Source organism: Anolis carolinensis, chromosome 6 (genome assembly GCF_035594765.1).
Source record: "Anolis carolinensis isolate JA03-04 chromosome 6, rAnoCar3.1.pri, whole genome shotgun sequence".
Taxonomy (NCBI): Eukaryota; Metazoa; Chordata; class Lepidosauria; order Squamata; family Dactyloidae; genus Anolis; species Anolis carolinensis.
Window position 1 is genome coordinate 20,321,206 of NC_085846.1, and position 17,843 is coordinate 20,339,048.

The 17,843-nt window shown below is 44.5% G+C and overlaps 1 protein-coding gene across 1 annotated transcript in view; it reads left to right on the plus strand.

Annotated features, from left to right (window-relative positions):
- The first annotated feature begins 263 nt into the window (after window positions 1–263).
- Window positions 264–17,843, plus strand: part of LOC103279778 (uncharacterized) — a 33,021-nt gene continuing 15,441 nt past the window's right edge. The window contains exons 1-2 of the mRNA XM_062957218.1: window positions 264–540; window positions 16,802–17,152. Of these exons, the coding sequence (XP_062813288.1) occupies window positions 16,807–17,152 (346 nt within the window). The 5' untranslated portion in view covers window positions 264–540; window positions 16,802–16,806. The remainder of the gene's footprint in view (window positions 541–16,801; window positions 17,153–17,843) is intronic.

Here is a 17,843-nt window from a genome sequence, read left to right on the forward strand (position 1 = left end):
CTTACCCCTTTCCTGAGAGTTGACGAGAATGGATGAAACAAGGCGCCCATTGTGGGCAGTTAAGGAGCGACTGCAAAAAGAGGCCCAAGAGAAAAGGTCCGTCATTAGGGCCAGAAAAAAAGAGGCCATCCAGGCCCCGGCCCCACCCCGCCTGGTCCGGGCCCGGCTGTTCCCTGCTCTCGGGGAGGCCGGGGCCCAGGCGGGAAAACAGCGGCCCCCTCGGCCTAAAAAACAGGGCCCACTGAAGCCCCTCATGGGGCGGAGCGAACCCAAGGGGGCGCTGCCGCTCCTGCCGGGCCTGCCTGTACCGGTGGCGCCCTCAGGCGGGGCCAGGACCGGGCCTCCAAGAAGGCGGCAGCAGCGCTGGCAGGAAGGGCCCCCGGGTCCACTGGCGCTGCCCGCCCTCGACCTGCCCCCTCCCGCCCCGGATCCCGACAACATCTGGGTCCCCCAGGGGCGCTTCCTTCCCGACATCCGGCTGCCCTTCCCCGCTCCTCGCCCGCCCTGGCTCCCGCCCAATATGCCTGACCGGAGATACGGGTCCGTACGCATGCGCAGCACTCTGTCTGCACTGCAATGCTTTTTTCTTTTTTCTGTCTAGAGTTCCTCTGTTTTCTGAATGTTGTCCTGATTTTAGAGCTTTTTAAATAATACCAGTCGCCAGATTTTGTTCATTTTCATGGTTTCCACCTTTTTGTTGACATTGGCCAAGTGCTTGTGGATTTCAAGGTGGATTTCAATTTCCTGACATAAAACAATCGGGGCCAGCTAACCCCTCCTCACAAAGGATTCCCCCAGGCAGGAAGCAGACAGGCTTTGAAGCTGCAAGGCTATTCAATGCTAATCAAGGTGGCCAATTGCAATATTCACACTTGCCTCCCAACAGACAAGAATTCTTTTTCCCACCCTGAATATTTCACAGATACAGTGGAGTCTCACTTATCCAAGCCTCGCTTATCCAAGTTTCTGGATTATCCAAGCTATTTTTGTAGTCAGTATTTTCAATATATCATGATATTTTGGTGCTAAATTCGTAAATACAGTAATTACAACATAACATTACCACATATTGAACTATTTTTTCTGTCAAATTTGTTGTATAACATGATGTTTTGGTGCTTGGATAAGTGAGACTCTACTCAGGGCCGGTTGGACATATGAGGCTGCTGACGCGGCGGCCTCGGGCGCTGGCCGCTAGGGGCGCTGTCGAGGTGTCGACAGCAGCCCATAGCGCCACAGCAGAGATTGCCCAATTCTCCCTTAGTTCCTGGACGCGGCCGCAGCTCGCCCTGGCGACCTGCGGCCGCGTCTAGGAAGGGAGAATTGGGCGATCCCTGCTGTGTGCACGCACACAGCAGAGATCGCCCAATCCTACTTTACTTCCTGGACGCGGCTGCAGCTCGCCCTGGCGACCTGCGGCCGCATCTAGGAAGGGAGAATTGGGCGATCCCTGCTGTGTGCACGCACACAGCAGAGATCGCCCAATCCTCCTTTACTTCCTGGACGCGGCTGCAGCTCGCCCTGGCGACCTGCGGCCGTATCTAGGAAGGGAGAATTGGGCGATCCCTGCTGTGTGCACGCACACAGCAGAGATCGCCCAATCCTCCTTTACTTCCTGGACGCGGCTGCAGCTCGCCCTGGCGACCTGCGGCCGTATCTAGGAAGGGAGAATTGGGCGATCCCTGCTGTGTGCACGCACACAGCAGAGATCGCCCAATCCTCCTTTACTTCCTGGACGCGGCTGCAGCTCGCCCTGGCGACCTGCGGCCGTATCTAGGAAGGGAGAATTGGGCGATCCCTGCTGTGTGCACGCACACAGCAGAGATCGCCCAATCCACCTTTACTTCCTGGATGCGGCCGCAGCTCGCCCTGGCGACCTGCGGCCGCGTCCAGGAAGGGAGAATTGGGCAAGGAGGAGGCAAGTGGACAATATCAACAGAAAGGAGGAAACCATGAAAATGAACAAAATCTGGCAAACATCATTTTAAAACTCTAAAATCAGGACGGTAAATAAAGAAACACACTCTGAAAAAGGGAATTCCAGACATGAAACAACCAGGTAACACCTCCCAACAAAGGATTCCCACAGGTAGGAATCAGCCAGACCTTGAAGCTGCAAGGCTTTTCACTCTAATCAAGGTGATTAATTGCAACATTCACACTTGCCTCCAACAGACAAGAATTCTTTCTCCCACCCTGGACCTTCCACAGATATATAAACCTCTCTTGCTTAGTTTCCAACAGACCTCACAACCTCAGAGGATGCCTGCCATAGATGTGGGCGAAACGTCAGGAGAGAATACTTCTGGAACATGGCCACGCAGCCCGAAAGACATACAACAACCCTAAAGGGTAAATGTTTTCCTCCTGACATTAAGTCCAGTCATGTCTGATTCTGGGGTTTGGTGCTCATCTCCATTTCTAAGCCAAAGAGCCAGCCTTGTCCGTAGACTCCTCCAAGGTCATGTGGGATGACTGCATGGAGCGGCGTTACCTTCCCGCTGGAGCAGTACCTATTGATGCACTCACATTTGCATGTTTTTGAACTTCTGGGTTGGCAGAAGCTGGGGCTAACAGTGAGGGCTCACTCTGGTCCCCCAATTCAAATCTGCTGCGGCCTTTCAGTCCAGAATTTCAGCAGCTCAGCGCTTTCACACACTGTGCCATTAGGGGATATTATTTCCTAAAGGTTGTGAATATACAATATTTCTGATTGGTTTTTTTTTGTCTGTTAGAGGCAAGTATGAATGCTGCAATTAGGAAAAATGATAAGGATGTAAAGACCTTGCAGCTTTAAAGCCTGGCTGTTTCCTCCCTGAGTGAATTTTTTGTTGGGAGGTGTTAGCTGGCCCTGATTGTTTCCTGTCTGGAATTCCCCTGTTTTCAGAGTGGTGTTCTATGCGATATGTTATGTGCTTCTGCCGTCTGTGGCCGTGAGAAAACAGAGCATTTACCAGACTTTGATGATGGGAATACTTTGTGGGAGGTGTTAGCTGGCCCTCTCACGATATATTGAAAACATTGACTACAAAAATGCGTTGGATAATCCAGAACATTGGATAAGCGAGTGTTGGATAAGTGAGACTCCACTGTGATTACTACATAGCATTACTATGCATGGAACTACTTTTTCTGTCAAATTTGTTGTCCAATATGATGTTTTGGTGCTTAATTTGTAAAATCATAACCTATTTTGATGTTCAATAGGCTTTTTCTTAATCTCTCCTTATTATCCAACATATTTGCTTATCCAACGTTCTGCCGGCCTACTTATGTTGGATAAGTGAAACTCTACATGTTTAATGTTTAATCCCTTGTTTTGGGAGTTGTAGTTGGTGACTGAATGTTTTGTTAATTAATTAATTGAGTAGGGAGTTGTAGTTGCTGGGATTTATAGTTTTAATAATTATATATTATATATACTAGTTGTGCCCGACCACGCTTTGTTGTGGCGAAGTATGGTGGTATGGGAAATAAAGTATTGAGGAACTTGTGGTAGTTAAGGTAAAGGGTAAACATGTTGTCGAAGGCTTTCATGGCCGGGATCACAGGGTTGTTGTATGTCTTTCGGGCTGTGTGGCCATGTTCCAGAAGTATTCTCTCCTGACGTTTCGCCCACATCTATGGCAGGCATCCTCTGAGGTTGTGAGGTATACCTCACAACCTCTGAGGATGCCTGCCATAGATGTGGGCGAAACGTCAGGAGAGAATACAGCCCGAAAGACATACAACAACCCTAAAGGGTAAATGTTTTTCCCCAGACATTAAGTCCAGTCATGTCTGATTCTGGGGTTTGGTGCTCATCTCCATTTCTAAGCCAAAGAGCCAGCCTTGTCCGTAGACTCCTCCAAGGTCATGTGGGATGACTGCATGGAGCGGCGTTACCTTCCCGCTGGAGCAGTACCTATTGATGCACTCACATTTGCATGTTTTTGAACTTCTGGGTTGGCAGAAGCTGGGGCTAACAGTGAGGGCTCACTCTGGTCCCCCAATTCAAACCTGCTGCAGCCTGTCGGTCCAGAATTTCAGCAGCTCAGCGCTTTCACATGCTGTGCCATCAGGGGATATTATTTCTTAAAGGTTGTGAATATACAATATTTCTGATTTTTTTTTGTCTGTTAGAGGCAAGTATGAATGCTGCAATTAGGAAAAATGATAAGGATGTAATGGCTTTGCAGATTTACAGCCAGGCTGTTTCCTCTCTGAGTGAATTTTTTGTTGGGAGGTGTTAGCTGACCCTGATTGTTTCCTGTCTGGAATTCCCGTTTTCAGAGTGGTGTTCTTTGCGATATGGTATGTGCTTCTGCCGTCTGTGGCCGTGAGAAAACAGAGGATTTACCAGACTTTGATGATGGGAATACTTTGTTGGGAGGTGTTAGCTGGCCCTGATTGATTCATGACTGGATTTCCCCTGCTTTGCTACACCCATTACAATGGTCCACGCTGGCGTGGCACTTCTGAAGGACAAGAGTTCACTTCCTGAGAAAGGAAGTGTCTATTCTCCTGGGGCTGCGTTCTCCCAAACAAAACTGATCTGAAGCTAGTCTGAAGTCTGAAAAATCTTCTGAAGAGATATCATGACCAGGAAACCTTTGTGTAGTACTTGTAGACTAGAAATAACAAAAAAATTAAAATTGTTGCAAAGTTTATTAAAATATTTATTTATTAAAATGCAAGATTGGTGTTAATTCTATGTAATGTTACTATATGAACATAATGTTGTTAATAAACTTCTGGTTGTAAGGTAAACTCTTTTATCCATTCTATTCACCTCTACCTTCTACCTTTTATTTCTCGGTGATTGGGTTTTTTTTGGGGGGGGGGGGGCACCAAAATCCTGTTTCGCTTACACTTGAAAATTTCCTTGGGCCGGCCCTGACTCTACTGTATATAGAATCATAGAATAGTAGAGTTGGAAGAGACCTCATGGGCCATCCAGTCCAACCCCCTGCCAAGAAGCAGGAAATCGCATTCAAAGCACCCCAGACAGATGGCCTTCCAGCTTCTGCTTAAAAGCCTCCAAAGAAGGAGCCTCCACCTATAAACCTCCCTTGTCTAATGTCCAGTATAACTCACAGCCTCTGAGGATCACTGCTATAAATGTGGGCAAAACATCAGGAGAGAATGCTTCTGGAACAGGGCCATACAGCCCAGGAAACTCACAGCAACCCAATTGCCAGGCTTTTTGGCTACTCTTGGACATATCAGGATTCTTAAGCAGCTCTATTCAGCCGTCTTTCTTAGCATTAACTATGGCTGTAGATAATTTGTGGCCTGCTGCTATAGTTTCATCACTGTATAGATTCTATAGAGTTCCACCTTGTCTCTTTGCATCAGCTGAAGGCCCCTCCCCCCAGTAACATGCTAAGTTAATTATTAATCTATATATATAAAAGAGTGATGGCATCATGGCGACCCACAAAACAACAAAACTACAGGCCCCCCAACCTCGAAATTTGACAACACAACCCATCATCCACGCCTCTAGGTTGATACAACAAAAAGAAAAGAAAAATAAAGTCCTAATTTGAGAGAGAGGAATAATTGCTTTTATCCAATTGCTGCCAGTTAGAAGCCTAAGCTCCTCCAACTTGGTCTCCTAGCAACCCAATAAAAAATAATAAAAAACACTAAAAATTAATACAATAAAATACTATAATAACAGAAAATAACTAAAAATAATACAAGAAAATAATAAAATACAATAAATAAAAATATAACTTACAATAAAAATTAATAAAAAATGCAAATAACGTCAAATAAAAATTACACAACAATTTTTAACCAATACCACCACCACTTTGCCACAGCAACGCGTGGCCGGGTACAGCTAGTTTTATATATATATAACACAATAACACAATATAATTTACAATATATAATAATACTAGCTGTGCCCGGCCACGCGTTGCTGTGGCGAAGTCTGGTGGTATGGGAAATAAAGTATTGAGGAATTGGTGGTAGTTAAGGTAAAGGGTAAAGGTTTCCCCCAGACATTAAGTCCAGTCGTATCTGACTCTGGAGGTTGGTGCTTATCTCCATTTCTAAGCCGAAGAGCCGGCGTTGTCCGTAGACTCCTCCAAGGTCATGTGGGATGACTACATGGAGCGGCGTTACCTTCCCGCCGGAGCAGTACCTATTGATGCACTCACATTTGCATGTTTTCGAACTTCTGGGTTGGCAGAAGCTGGGGCTAACAGTGGGGGCTCTCTCCGCTCCCCCAATTCAAACCTGTGGCCTTTCGGTCCAGAAGTTCAGCAGCTCAGCGTTTTAACACGCTGCGCCATCAGGGGATATTATTTCCTAAAGGTTGTGAATATACAACATTTCTGATTGGTTTTGTTTGTTTGTTGGAGGCAAGTATGAATGCTGCAATTAGGAAAAATGATTAGGATGTAATGGCCTTGCAGCTTTAAAGCCTGGCTGTTTCCTCCCTGAGTGAATTTTTTGTTGGGAGGTGTTAGCTGGCCCTGATTGTTTCCTGTCTGGAATTCCCTTGTTTTCAGAGTGGTGTTGTTTGCAATATTTTATGTGCTTCTACTGTCTGTGGCCCTGAGAAAACAGGATTTGCCAGACTTTGATGATGGGAATACTTTGTTGGGAGGTGTTAGCTGGCCCTGATTGTTTCCTGTGTGGAATTCCCCTGTTTATTTACTGTCCTGGTTTTAGAGATTATATTGTTCTGCATTATTCTATCCCAGTAATTATTTCATATTAAAGAAGAATCTCACTTATCCAACATTCGCTTATACAATGTTCTGGATTATCCAACGCAGTCTGCCTTTTCATAATCAATGTTTTTGTAGTCAGTGTTTTAAATTCATTGTGATATTTTAGTGGTAAATTTGTAAATACAGTACAGTAGAGTCTCACTTATCCAACATAAACGGGCCGGCAGAACGTTGGATAAGCGAATATGTTGGATAATGAGGAATTAAGGATAACCCTATTAAACATCAAATTAAGTTATGATTTTACAAATTAAGCACCAAAACATCATGTTAGACAACAAATTTGTCAGAAAAGTAGTTCAGTACACAGTAATGCTATATAGTAATTACTGTATTTATGAATTTAGCACCAAAATATCACGATATATTGAAAGCATTGACTACAAAAATGCGTTGGATAATCCAGAACGTTGGATAAGCGAATGTTGGATAAGTGAGACTCTACTGTAAATACTACATAGCATTACTGCGCATGGAACTACTTTTTCTGTCAAATTTGTTGTATAATATGATGTTTTGGTGCTTAATTTGTATAACGATTACCTAATTTGATGTTTAATTGGCTTTTCCTGAATCCCTTCTTATTATCCAACATATTCACTTATCCTGCCGGCCTGTTTACGTTGGATAAGTGAGACTCTACTGTATATTGATAATCTTAAATTATCTGCTTAGAACTGGATTATATGAGGCCCCTTCTTCACAGCTGTATAAAATGCACACTGAAGTGGATTATATGGCAGTGTGGAGTCAAGAGAATCCAGTGCAAAGCAGATAATATAAGATTATAAATGGGTTATATAGCTGTGTTGAAGGGCCTTGAGTCTACACTGCCATATAATCCAGTGCAAATTAGATAATCTGTGGAAGAAGTCTAAGTGAGGCCTAAATCTGCCTGTCCCCTAACTGAAACCTGGCTGTCCCTTGGTTGCTAGGCAACCAAGTGGGCAGAGATTAGCCCTCTAAACTGGCAGCAATTGGATAAAAAAAATTATTGCTCTCCCTCTAATTAGGACTTTATTGTTCTTTTCTTTTTGTTGTATCAACCTTGAGGCGTGGATGATGGGTTGTGTTGTCAAATTTTGAGGTTGGGGGGCCTGTACTTTTGTTGTTTTGTGAATTGCCGTGATGCCATCACTCTTTTATATATATAGATAGATAACATATTGTATATACATATAATATTCATAATATTATATTGTAATACGATATAATACTATAATACAATATAATAATATTAATTATATTTTATATGTAATATTACTAATAATATTACAGTAGAGTCTCACTTATCCAACACTCACTTATCCAACGTTCTGGATTATCCAACACATTTTTGTAGTCAATGCTTTCAATATATCGTGATATTTTGGTGCTAAATTCGTAAATACAGTGATAACTACATAGCATTACTGGGTATTGAACTACTTTTTCTGTTAAATTTGTTGTAAAACATGATGTTTTGGTGCTCAGTTTGTAAAATCATAACCTAATTTGATGTTTAATAGGCTTTTCCTTAATCCCTCCTTATTATCCAACATATTTGCTTATCCAACGTTCTGCCGGCCCGTTTAGCTTGGATAAGTGAGACTCTACTGTACAATATATTGATATAGTACAATATAGTAATTTATTGCCAGTATTGTACTATGGTAATAATATAATATTGTATGTAAATTTAATTTGTAAGCCGCTCTGAGTCCCCTTCGGGGTGAGAAGGGCGGGATATAAATGTAGTGTGTGTGTGTGTGTGTGTGTGTGTGTGTGTGTGTGTGTGTGTGTGTATATATATATATATATATAAAATTAAAATCCGTATGTACATGGTGTTCAGCTGGGGAGATGGAGAGGGGAAAAGCCCTCATAGAGAGGGGTGGGGAGAGAATAGAGTTCACTAGAGAGCACATGAGCACAAGGAAGGGAGGCAACTGTCACTCCTCTGTGTTCTTTTAACATTACAAGCTATACAAAATATATAAAAATGTCTTTTTGTTCTGCAGGTGAATGGATCATAGAATCCTGAAAACATCGAAAGCCCCGCTTTTATTTTCATAGGTAAGCAGTTGCTGAGACACCTGGATAGTGACCCTCTGGTCAACCATGGACATGCAAACACAACACCAGACCAGATAGCTTACCAGCTAATTCAGAATGGGAAAACCAACTGCAGCAGAGTAAAGATGAAAATCAACAGGGTGGCAGAACCTGAAACCCACCAGTTGTCATCTCCTTTAAACCTGAAAGAACTCAGAGAAGCCATCAAGCGATGTAAAACTGGTAAAGCACCTGGCCTAGATGACTTAATGATGGAGCAAATCAAACACTTGGGGCCCAAAGCTGAAAACTGGCATGGAAGAAAACAAAGATCATTGCCATTTTAAAACCTGGTAAAGATGCCTCCAGTGCCAGGAACTACCGACCAATCTCCCTCTTATGTCATCTATATAAAGTCTATGAGAGGATGTTATTAAATCGATTAGGACCTGTCATCGAACCTAAGCTTATTGCACAACAAGCAGGTTTCAGACCAGGGAAAAACTGTACAGGTCAAATTCTCCATTTGACTGAACATATCGAGGAAGGCTATGAGAAAGGCTGCATTACGGGAACAGTTTTTGTGGACCTTACGGCAGCCTATGACATGGTGCAACATAGAAAAATGCTGCATAAAGTCTACCATATTACCTGGGACTTTGACTTTACAAAAACTGTCTAGACCCTCCTGGAAAACTGCAGCTTCTATGTGGAGTTTCAGGGCCAGAAAAGCAGAAAAAGCCATGGAAAGCCATGGAAAAGCTCTCTAAGGACTAACACTGCATAGTGACTGGAGTGCAGCCTACATGTCTGAAGAGGAGGGTTTCGACCCCCCCCCCCCCCACTTCAGCCCTGGGAGAGGCAGGATGGCCTTGGGCAGGGCACACCCTCTCAGCCTCAGGGGGTCCCCAAAGCCCCCCCCCCACCGTCAGAACCCCCGCCCCGCCACAATCCCTCCTCACAGCCAGGCCCCCCGCCTCCCCCTGCCCCCCATTGAGCCTAGATCGTTTTCCCTACCGCGCCCCCTTACCCTGCTCAATGAATTCAAGGAGCCAAGGACCCCTGCACCCCAGGCGCCCCCTGTGGGCGTTCAATGAGCGATGGGGCGAAGAGGCCAAAAACAAAAGGGCCATCATCGAGGCCAGAAGAGAGGAGGCCGCCCAGGCCCCAGCCCCATCCCGCCTGGTTCGGGCCCGGTTGTTCCCCGCTCTCGGGGAGGCCGGGCCCGGGCCTCAGGCGGGAAATCAGCGGCCCGCTGGCCCTAAGAAACACGGCCCGCTGAAGCCCTTCTTGGGGCGGAACGAGCCGGAGGGGGCGCTGCCGGTCCTCCCTGTCCCGGGGGCACCCTCAGGCAGGGCCAGGGCCGGGCCTCCACGAAGGGGGCATCCGCGCCGGCAGGAAGGTCCCCCGGGTCCACTGGCGAGGAGGGAGCCTGAGGGGGCGCTGCCCTCCCTCCACCTGCCCCCTCCCGCCCCGGAGGCCCCTCCTCGTCAGGACCCCATCCACATCAGGGACCCCCAGGGGCGCTTCCTTCCCGACATCTGGCCGCCCCTCCTGGCTCCTCGCCCACCCTGGCTCCCGCCCAAAATGCCTGACCGGAGATACGGGTAAGTACGCATGCGCAGCAATCTGTCTTCACTTCAATGTTTTTTTTTTCTTTTTTCTGTCTAGAGTTTCTCTGTTTTCTGAATGTTGTCCTGATTTTAGTTTTTTTTATAATACTGGTTGCCAGATATTGTTCATTTTCATGGTTTCCTCCTTTTTGTTGACATTGGCCAAGTGCTTGTGGATTTCAATTTCCAGACATTAAACAATCGGTGCCAGCTAATCCCTCCCCACAAAGGATTCCGCCAGGCAGGAAGCAGACAGGCTTTGAAGCTGCAAGGCTATTCAATGCTAATCAAGGTGGCCAATTGTAATATTCACACTTGCCTCCAACAGACAAGAGTTCTTTTTCCCACCCTGAATATTTCACAGATATATAAACCCCCCTTTTCTAGTGTCCAGTATACCTCACAGCCTCTGAGGATCCCTGCTATAAATGTGGGCAAAATGTCAGGAGAGAATGCTTCTGGAAAAGGGTCGTACAGCCTGGAAAACTCACAGTAACTCAATTGCCAGGCTCTTTGGCTACTTTTGGACATATCAGAATTCGTAAGCAGCTCTATCCAGCCATCTTTCTTAGCATTAATTTGTGGCTTGCTGCTATAGTTTCATCACTGTATATATTCTATATATTTTAATAATTAAAATCCATATGTACACGGTGTTCAGCTAGGGACAATGGAGAGGGGAAAAGCCCTCATAGGGAGAGGTGAGGAGAGAAAAGAGCACATGAGCACAAGGAAGGGAGGCAACTGTCACTCCTCAGTGCTCTTTTAACATTACAAGCTATACAAAATATATAAAAATGTCTTTTTGTTCTTCAGGTGAATGGATCATAGAATCCTGAAAACATTGAAAGCCCCACTTTTATTTTCATACCGTGTTTCCCCGAAAATAAGACAGTGTCTTATATTAATTTTTGCTCCCAAAGATGTGCTAGGTCTTATTTTCAGGGGATGTCTTATTTTTCCATGAAGAAGAATTCACATTTATTGTTGAATAAAAAATGAACATTTATTATATACTGTACAGTAGTTGTCATCACAAACCAACATAACGAGACAAACTGTGAATGCTATCAAAAATTTCCTGTTACTACCATTATTTTCATGTACAATTGGTATGGACATTTACCAATCCTGCATGCTCTGGTGTTTTGTTTGGCAGGCGCTGGAGATGCTCCCGAACAAAACCTTTGCTAGGTCTTACTTTCAGGGGAGGCCTTATATTTAGCAATTCAGCAAAACTTCTACTAGGTCTTATTTTTTGGAGATGTCTTATTTTTGGGGAAACAGGGTAGCTAAGCCAATATTTTTCAATTAATTAATTTTAATAGATTATCAGCTACAAGAAAATTGTATTGTTGAAGGCTTTCATGGCCTTCATGGGCGTTGTGTGTTTTCCAGGCTGTATGGCCATGTTCCAGAAGCATTCTCTCCTGACGTTTCGCCCACATCTATGGCAGGCATCCTCAGAGGTTGTGAGGTATATTGGAAAAACTAAGCAAGGGAGGTGGGACAACACATTGCTGCAAAGTGCATGAATCTTACAGCGTGGAATGTGGATACGCCCACAGATGTGGGAAAAAATGGAAGCAAAACAAGCAGCCGCGCACGAGGACGCATGAGCACAGCTGGAGCAGCCCAGCTGCCTTTTCAAATTTTCGTTTCCCCGCAAAAGGAAAGCCCAGTCATGTGACTCTTTTCAGCTAGTCACGTGATGAAGCCTAACTCGATTCAAACGGGGAGCTTCTCTTCCCCAAAGTGCGGCTGGATTTTCGGCGCCTCCCTTCGCTAATAGGAGCAGGTCGGAATCTGGTTTGTCTTCCTCGGGATGGGCGCTAAGGGTTCCTTGAATGAATGAGTACAGTTTTACTTGCTATGGCTCCTCCGAGCATTGGAGTTCTGGGATTCGTAGTTTGATCGGGCACCTAAAGACTTTGCAAAACTAAAAGCTTTGGCAGCCAAGGTTATGGAGTCCTGGGATTTGTAGTTTGGTGAGGCACCAGCACTCTTTGGTTCTATGCCATTGAGCCCTAGCAGTTAATGCTTTGGTGTTCTGGCGTTTGTAGTTTGGTGAGGGCAGCAGCACTCCTTGGCAGAGAAGTCTAAAGACTTTGTAAAACTAAAAGCCCCACAATTCTATAACATTGAGCCCTGGCAGCCAATGTTTTGGAGTTCTGGGATTTGTTTTGTGATGCACCAGCATTTTTTGGCAGAGGAAGCTAAAGATCTTGGGAAACTACATGTCCCATGGTTCTGTGCCATTGAGCCTGAGCCCTAACAATACTTTGAAGTTCTGGCATGCGTAGTTTGGTGAGGGCAGCAGCACTCTTTGGCAGAGAAGTCTAAAGACTTTGTAAAACTAAAAGCCCCACGATTCTGTAACATTTGAGCCCTGGCAGCCAATGTTTTGGAGTCCTGGGATTTGTAGTTTTGTGAGGCAACAGCATTCTTCGGCAGAGAAAGCTAGAGATCTTGGGAAACTACATGTCCCATGGTTCTGTGCCATTGAGTCCTAGCAGCTAATGCTTTGGCATTCTGGGATTTGTAGTTTAGTGAGGGCAGCAGCACTCTTTGGCAGAGAAAGCTTAAGACCTTGGGAGTCCCTTCGGGGAGATAGAGCGCTATATAAATAAAATTTAATTATTATTATATTATTATTCATTAACTACAGGTCCCATGGTTCTATGACTTTGAGCCCTAGCAGTTAATGCTTTGCATTCTGGTATTTGTAGTTTGGTGAAGGCACCCGCACTCTTTGGCAGAGAAGAGTAAAGAGCTCGCAAAACTACGACTTCTTGCCAGGAGAGCCACTTCATAGGGGTTGCGACAAGTCGGAAATGACACGAAGGCCCTTTCTACATCGCCATATAAAATCCAGGTTATCTGCTTTGAACTGGATTATATGGCAGTGTAGACTCATTATCTAGTGCAAAGCAGATAATGTGGATTAGCTGCTTTGATAATCTGGATTATATGAGAGTGTAGAAAGGGGTTGAAGATACACAACAAGATAGGTAAAGGTTTTCTCCTGACATTAAGTCCTGCCATGTCTGACTCTGGGGGTTGGTGCTCATCTCCATTTCCAAGCTGAAGAGCCAGCGTTGTCCGTAGACACCTCCAAGCTCATGTGGCCGGCATGACTGCATGGAGCGCCGTTACCTTCCCGCCAGAGCGGTACCTATTGATCTACTCACATTGGCATGTTTTCAAACTGCTAGGTTGGCAGAAGCTGGAGCTAACAGCGGGCACTCACTCCGCTCCCGGGATTTGAACATGCGACCTTTCGGTCTGCAAGTTCAGCAGCTCAGTGCTTTAACACACTTCGCCGCCACCGGAGCTCCACACACAACAAGATACACAACAAAGTCCTTGCAAAAGAAGTGCCACCCTTTGGCATTCAAAAAGTAATCCTCATTCAATTAAGTGGAACATTACTTCTAGGCAAGAGATCGTGGTGCAAAACATGGGATTGTGCTGGCACACTGATTAGGAAAGTGGTTAACCTGAATAAACTCCAGAAGTTGTTCTGGCTGCCAGAGTTTCTTTCTGGAAGACTAGAGAAAAGAGTGCCCTTGTTCATGGGCAGAGTGCTTTTCCACACATTTTGTTGCCTCAAATGTTAGCCCTGTTCCTGGGTATATTTGACTAGCTGGTTCCAAAAATGGCATCAATTTTCTCCTATCAACTCTAGTTTTTGAGATACACAATATATGCCTGTCAGCATCTAGTAGTTGCCACCTGCTAGCTGATGTAATCTGTCCAATGCATTTTTCTGATAGCCCCAGAAACAGGACTAAAAACCAAGACAACAAGTTCTTTTTTGGTTGGGCTGTGTAATGTAAATCCTAGTTGTGTGATTCTACAGTACACTGCCCTCTTGGACTCATTTATTTAGGAATTAGTTCCACTGAACTCACGAGGCTTACTTTTAAGTATGCATGTGCCAAGTAGCATTGTGAGACCTTTTTTTGCACTGAAAGCCCATTGAAATCAACAGACTGTATGTCAGTTTAGCGTCACATAGAATTCTTTGGAATTGGGTCAGAAATGAGTATCATTTTTGGAATAGAAATACGATGTAGTTGATCAGATCTCAAGGTAAAAATAGTGAAGTAGGGAAATGCATGCTTGTGTCTGTCCTTCCTGAGACATGTGCTGGGTTTCTAGGGCTCCTTTCACACTGCCTCTTTATCCCGGGATCTGATCCCAGATTATTTGCTTATCCCAGATTATCTGGCAGTGGAGACTCAGCCCCTTCCACACAGCTGCATAAAATCCACATTGAACATATATATATATATATATATATATATATATATATATATATATATATGCCATACTGTTGCACTTGACCTGCTAGCACCTTTAGTTGGCCACCCTAACATTGAACCCCTGGTCGCTATATCTTGGCCCACTGATGGAGCATTTTGTTATTAGTTCTTTAGTCTGTGGTTAACTGATTGATTTGTATGTTTTGTGTACTTAATGTTCACTATTGGATTATGTTTTGTTATTGTTTGGTTTTAAGATGTTGTATGGTTTCTTGCTATGTTGAAAACTGCCCTGAGTCCCTTGAGGAGATAGGGTGGTATATAAATAAAGTTTTATTATTTATTTAATTTTATTTATTTATGTGGGTTCAGGTAACCCAGTTCAAAGCAGATATTGTGGGATTTTCTGCCTTGATATTCTGGGTTATATGGCTGTGTGAAAGGGCCCTCATATAGTCCAGTTTAAGGCAGATAAACTGGGATCAGATCCTGAGATGTAGGGCAGTGTAGAAACAGGCTAAGAAAATTCAATTGATAAATCCCAACAAGAGTAAATGTTGCTTGATTTCAAGTAGTTTCTGATTCATGGTGACTTTATTACTGGGTTTTCTAGTGGAGAGCATTGTGTTAAACCCTTGCGCTGGCAGGACGGCTGACCTGAAGGTTGCCAGTTTGAATACAACCTGGGAAGAGTATGGATGAGCTCCCTCTGTCAGCTTCAGCTCCCCATGCAGGGACATGAGAGAAGCTTCCCACAAGGATGATAAAACATCAAACATCTGGGCTTTCCCTGGGCAGCCTTCTTGCAGATGACCAATTCTCTTTCACCAGAAGCGACTTGGAGTTTCTCAAGTCACTCCTGGCACAGAAAATAACAAAACAAAATAAATCTGAGTTTAATATGTTGTCGAAGGCTTTCATGGCCGGGATCACAGTGTTGTTGTATGTTTTCCGGGCTGTATGGCCATGTTCCAGAAGTATTCTCTCCTGACGTTTCGCCCACATCTATGGCAGGCATCCTCAGAGTTTGTGAGGTATTGAGAAACTAAGCAAGGAAGGTTTATATATATCTGTGGAAAGTCCAAGGTGAGAGAAGAAGTCTTGTCAGTTGGAGGCCAGTGTGAATGTTGTAGTTAATCACCTTGATTAGCATTGAATAGCTACATCTCCTGGCTTCTTCCTACCTGGGGGCATCCTTTGTTGAGAGTCGTTAGCTGCCCCTGGTTGATTCATGTCTGGAACTCCTCTGTTTTCAGAGTGTTGCTTCCCATTTACTGTTCTGATTTTTGAGTTTTTTAATACTAGTAGCCAGATTTTGTTCGTTTTCATTGTTTCCTCCTTTCTGTTGAAGTTGTCCACATGCATGTGAATTTCAATGGCTTCTCTGTGTAGTCTGACATGATAGTTGTTGGAGTGGTCAAGCATTTCTGTCTTCTCAAATAATGTACTGTGTCCAGGTTGGTTCATCAAGTGCTCTGCTATGGCTGCTTTCTCTGGTTGAGTTAGTCTGCAGTGCCTTTCATGTTCTTTGACTCGTGTTTGGGCGCTGAGTTTTTTGAGACTGAAAGAGTATCATTTGCCTAATGCCACACAGTGGGTTTTCATGTCCAAAACGGGATTTTAACCTCACTCTCCAGAGAGACAAGCTGCATCTGCAGTGCAGGATTAATGCAATTTGACACCACTTTGATCACCAAGGCTCCATGCTGTGGAATCCTGGGAGTTTTTAGTTTAGTGAGATACCAGCACTCTTTGGAAGAGAAGGCTAAAGACATTGCAAAAACTGCAACTCCTATAATTCCATAATGCCAAGCCATGCCAGTTAAAGTGGTGTGAAACTGCATTAATCCTGATGTGTAGATTTACCCATGGACTCCCAACCAGGAGAGTTCAGAGTAAGTAGCAACAAGATGATGAAACACCCACTGAATATATAAAATGCTAAATCAAAGGGTATCCTGCTCTCTGTGAGCATCAAAAGTCTGAAGGCAGGCGCAGGCTCTTAGCTCTCCAAGTACTACTTGTGTTCCTTTATGGTGAACTTATTTATCCCGAACCCTCAAAGATAGGGCATGTGAAGCAACATGAGGCAGAATAAGCATCTTCTAGTCACTCTGCCTGCACATATGGTCTTGATATATTCATCTTGTTTCAGGGCTGATGGCCTTGGAAGAAGGAGATGCCGATACCTTAAAACGCCGTGTAGTGGAACTACTGCTTCAGAACCCCCAAGGCATCAGGTTTGAGAATTTTTCTGGGGCCTTCCATCAGCTGCATGGTTACTACCCTCGTATTGCTCTTCAGGGATATCATAAGCTCAAGGAATTATTGGCTGATATGAAGAATGCTGTGGTTGTGGAAAGGCGTTCACGGCAACAAGTTATGAAGATTGCAGAGGGCTTCTGCCTTGACCTTTCGTTGGAAGGAGAAAAAGGGAATGGATTGGAAACATCCGAAAGAGAAGTGGAGAACCTGCGAGATGAAGACCAAGTTGGAGGAAAAACAAGTAAATGCAGCCAAATTTGGATCCTGGCAGCCCAATTTAGTTGGAATGATATTGTATGTGATTTTCAGATGGCGCATCTACAGCATAGAACTAGTACAGTTTGACACCTCTTTAATTGCCATGACTGGCCGCAGTGGTGCAGTGGGTTAAACTCTTGTGCCAGTTTGACGGCTGACCTGAAGGTTGGGTTGCTCACCTGAAGGTTGTTGATTCAAATCTGCAAGACGGAGTGAGCTCCCGTCTGGCAGCTCTAGCTTGTGAGAACATGAGAGAGACCTCCCAGCCAGGGCATCCCTTGGGCAGTGTCTCTGTAGATGGCCAATTCTCTCACACCAGTAGCGACTTACAGTATGTTCTCAAGTCACTTCTGACACGATTTAAAAAAATGTGTATGCATAAGGTTTTGGCATGGTATAATTCATAATTGTATGCAGATGGTTATCTTTGTTTTCAGAATAGGTGTCCTGATTGCCTAAATTACTGTCATCATAGTGTCTCTGGCCTGACAGAAGAAAGGAGAGGGCATGCGCCAGCATGGTAGTATAAGCAGCCACCATCTGGGTACATCTACACTGTAGAATTAATGCAGTGTAATACCACTTTAATTATTATGGCCCAATGCTATGCCTTCCTGGTATTTGTAACTTGCTGAGGAACTAGACTTTTTGTCAGCCAATGCTAAACACCTTAT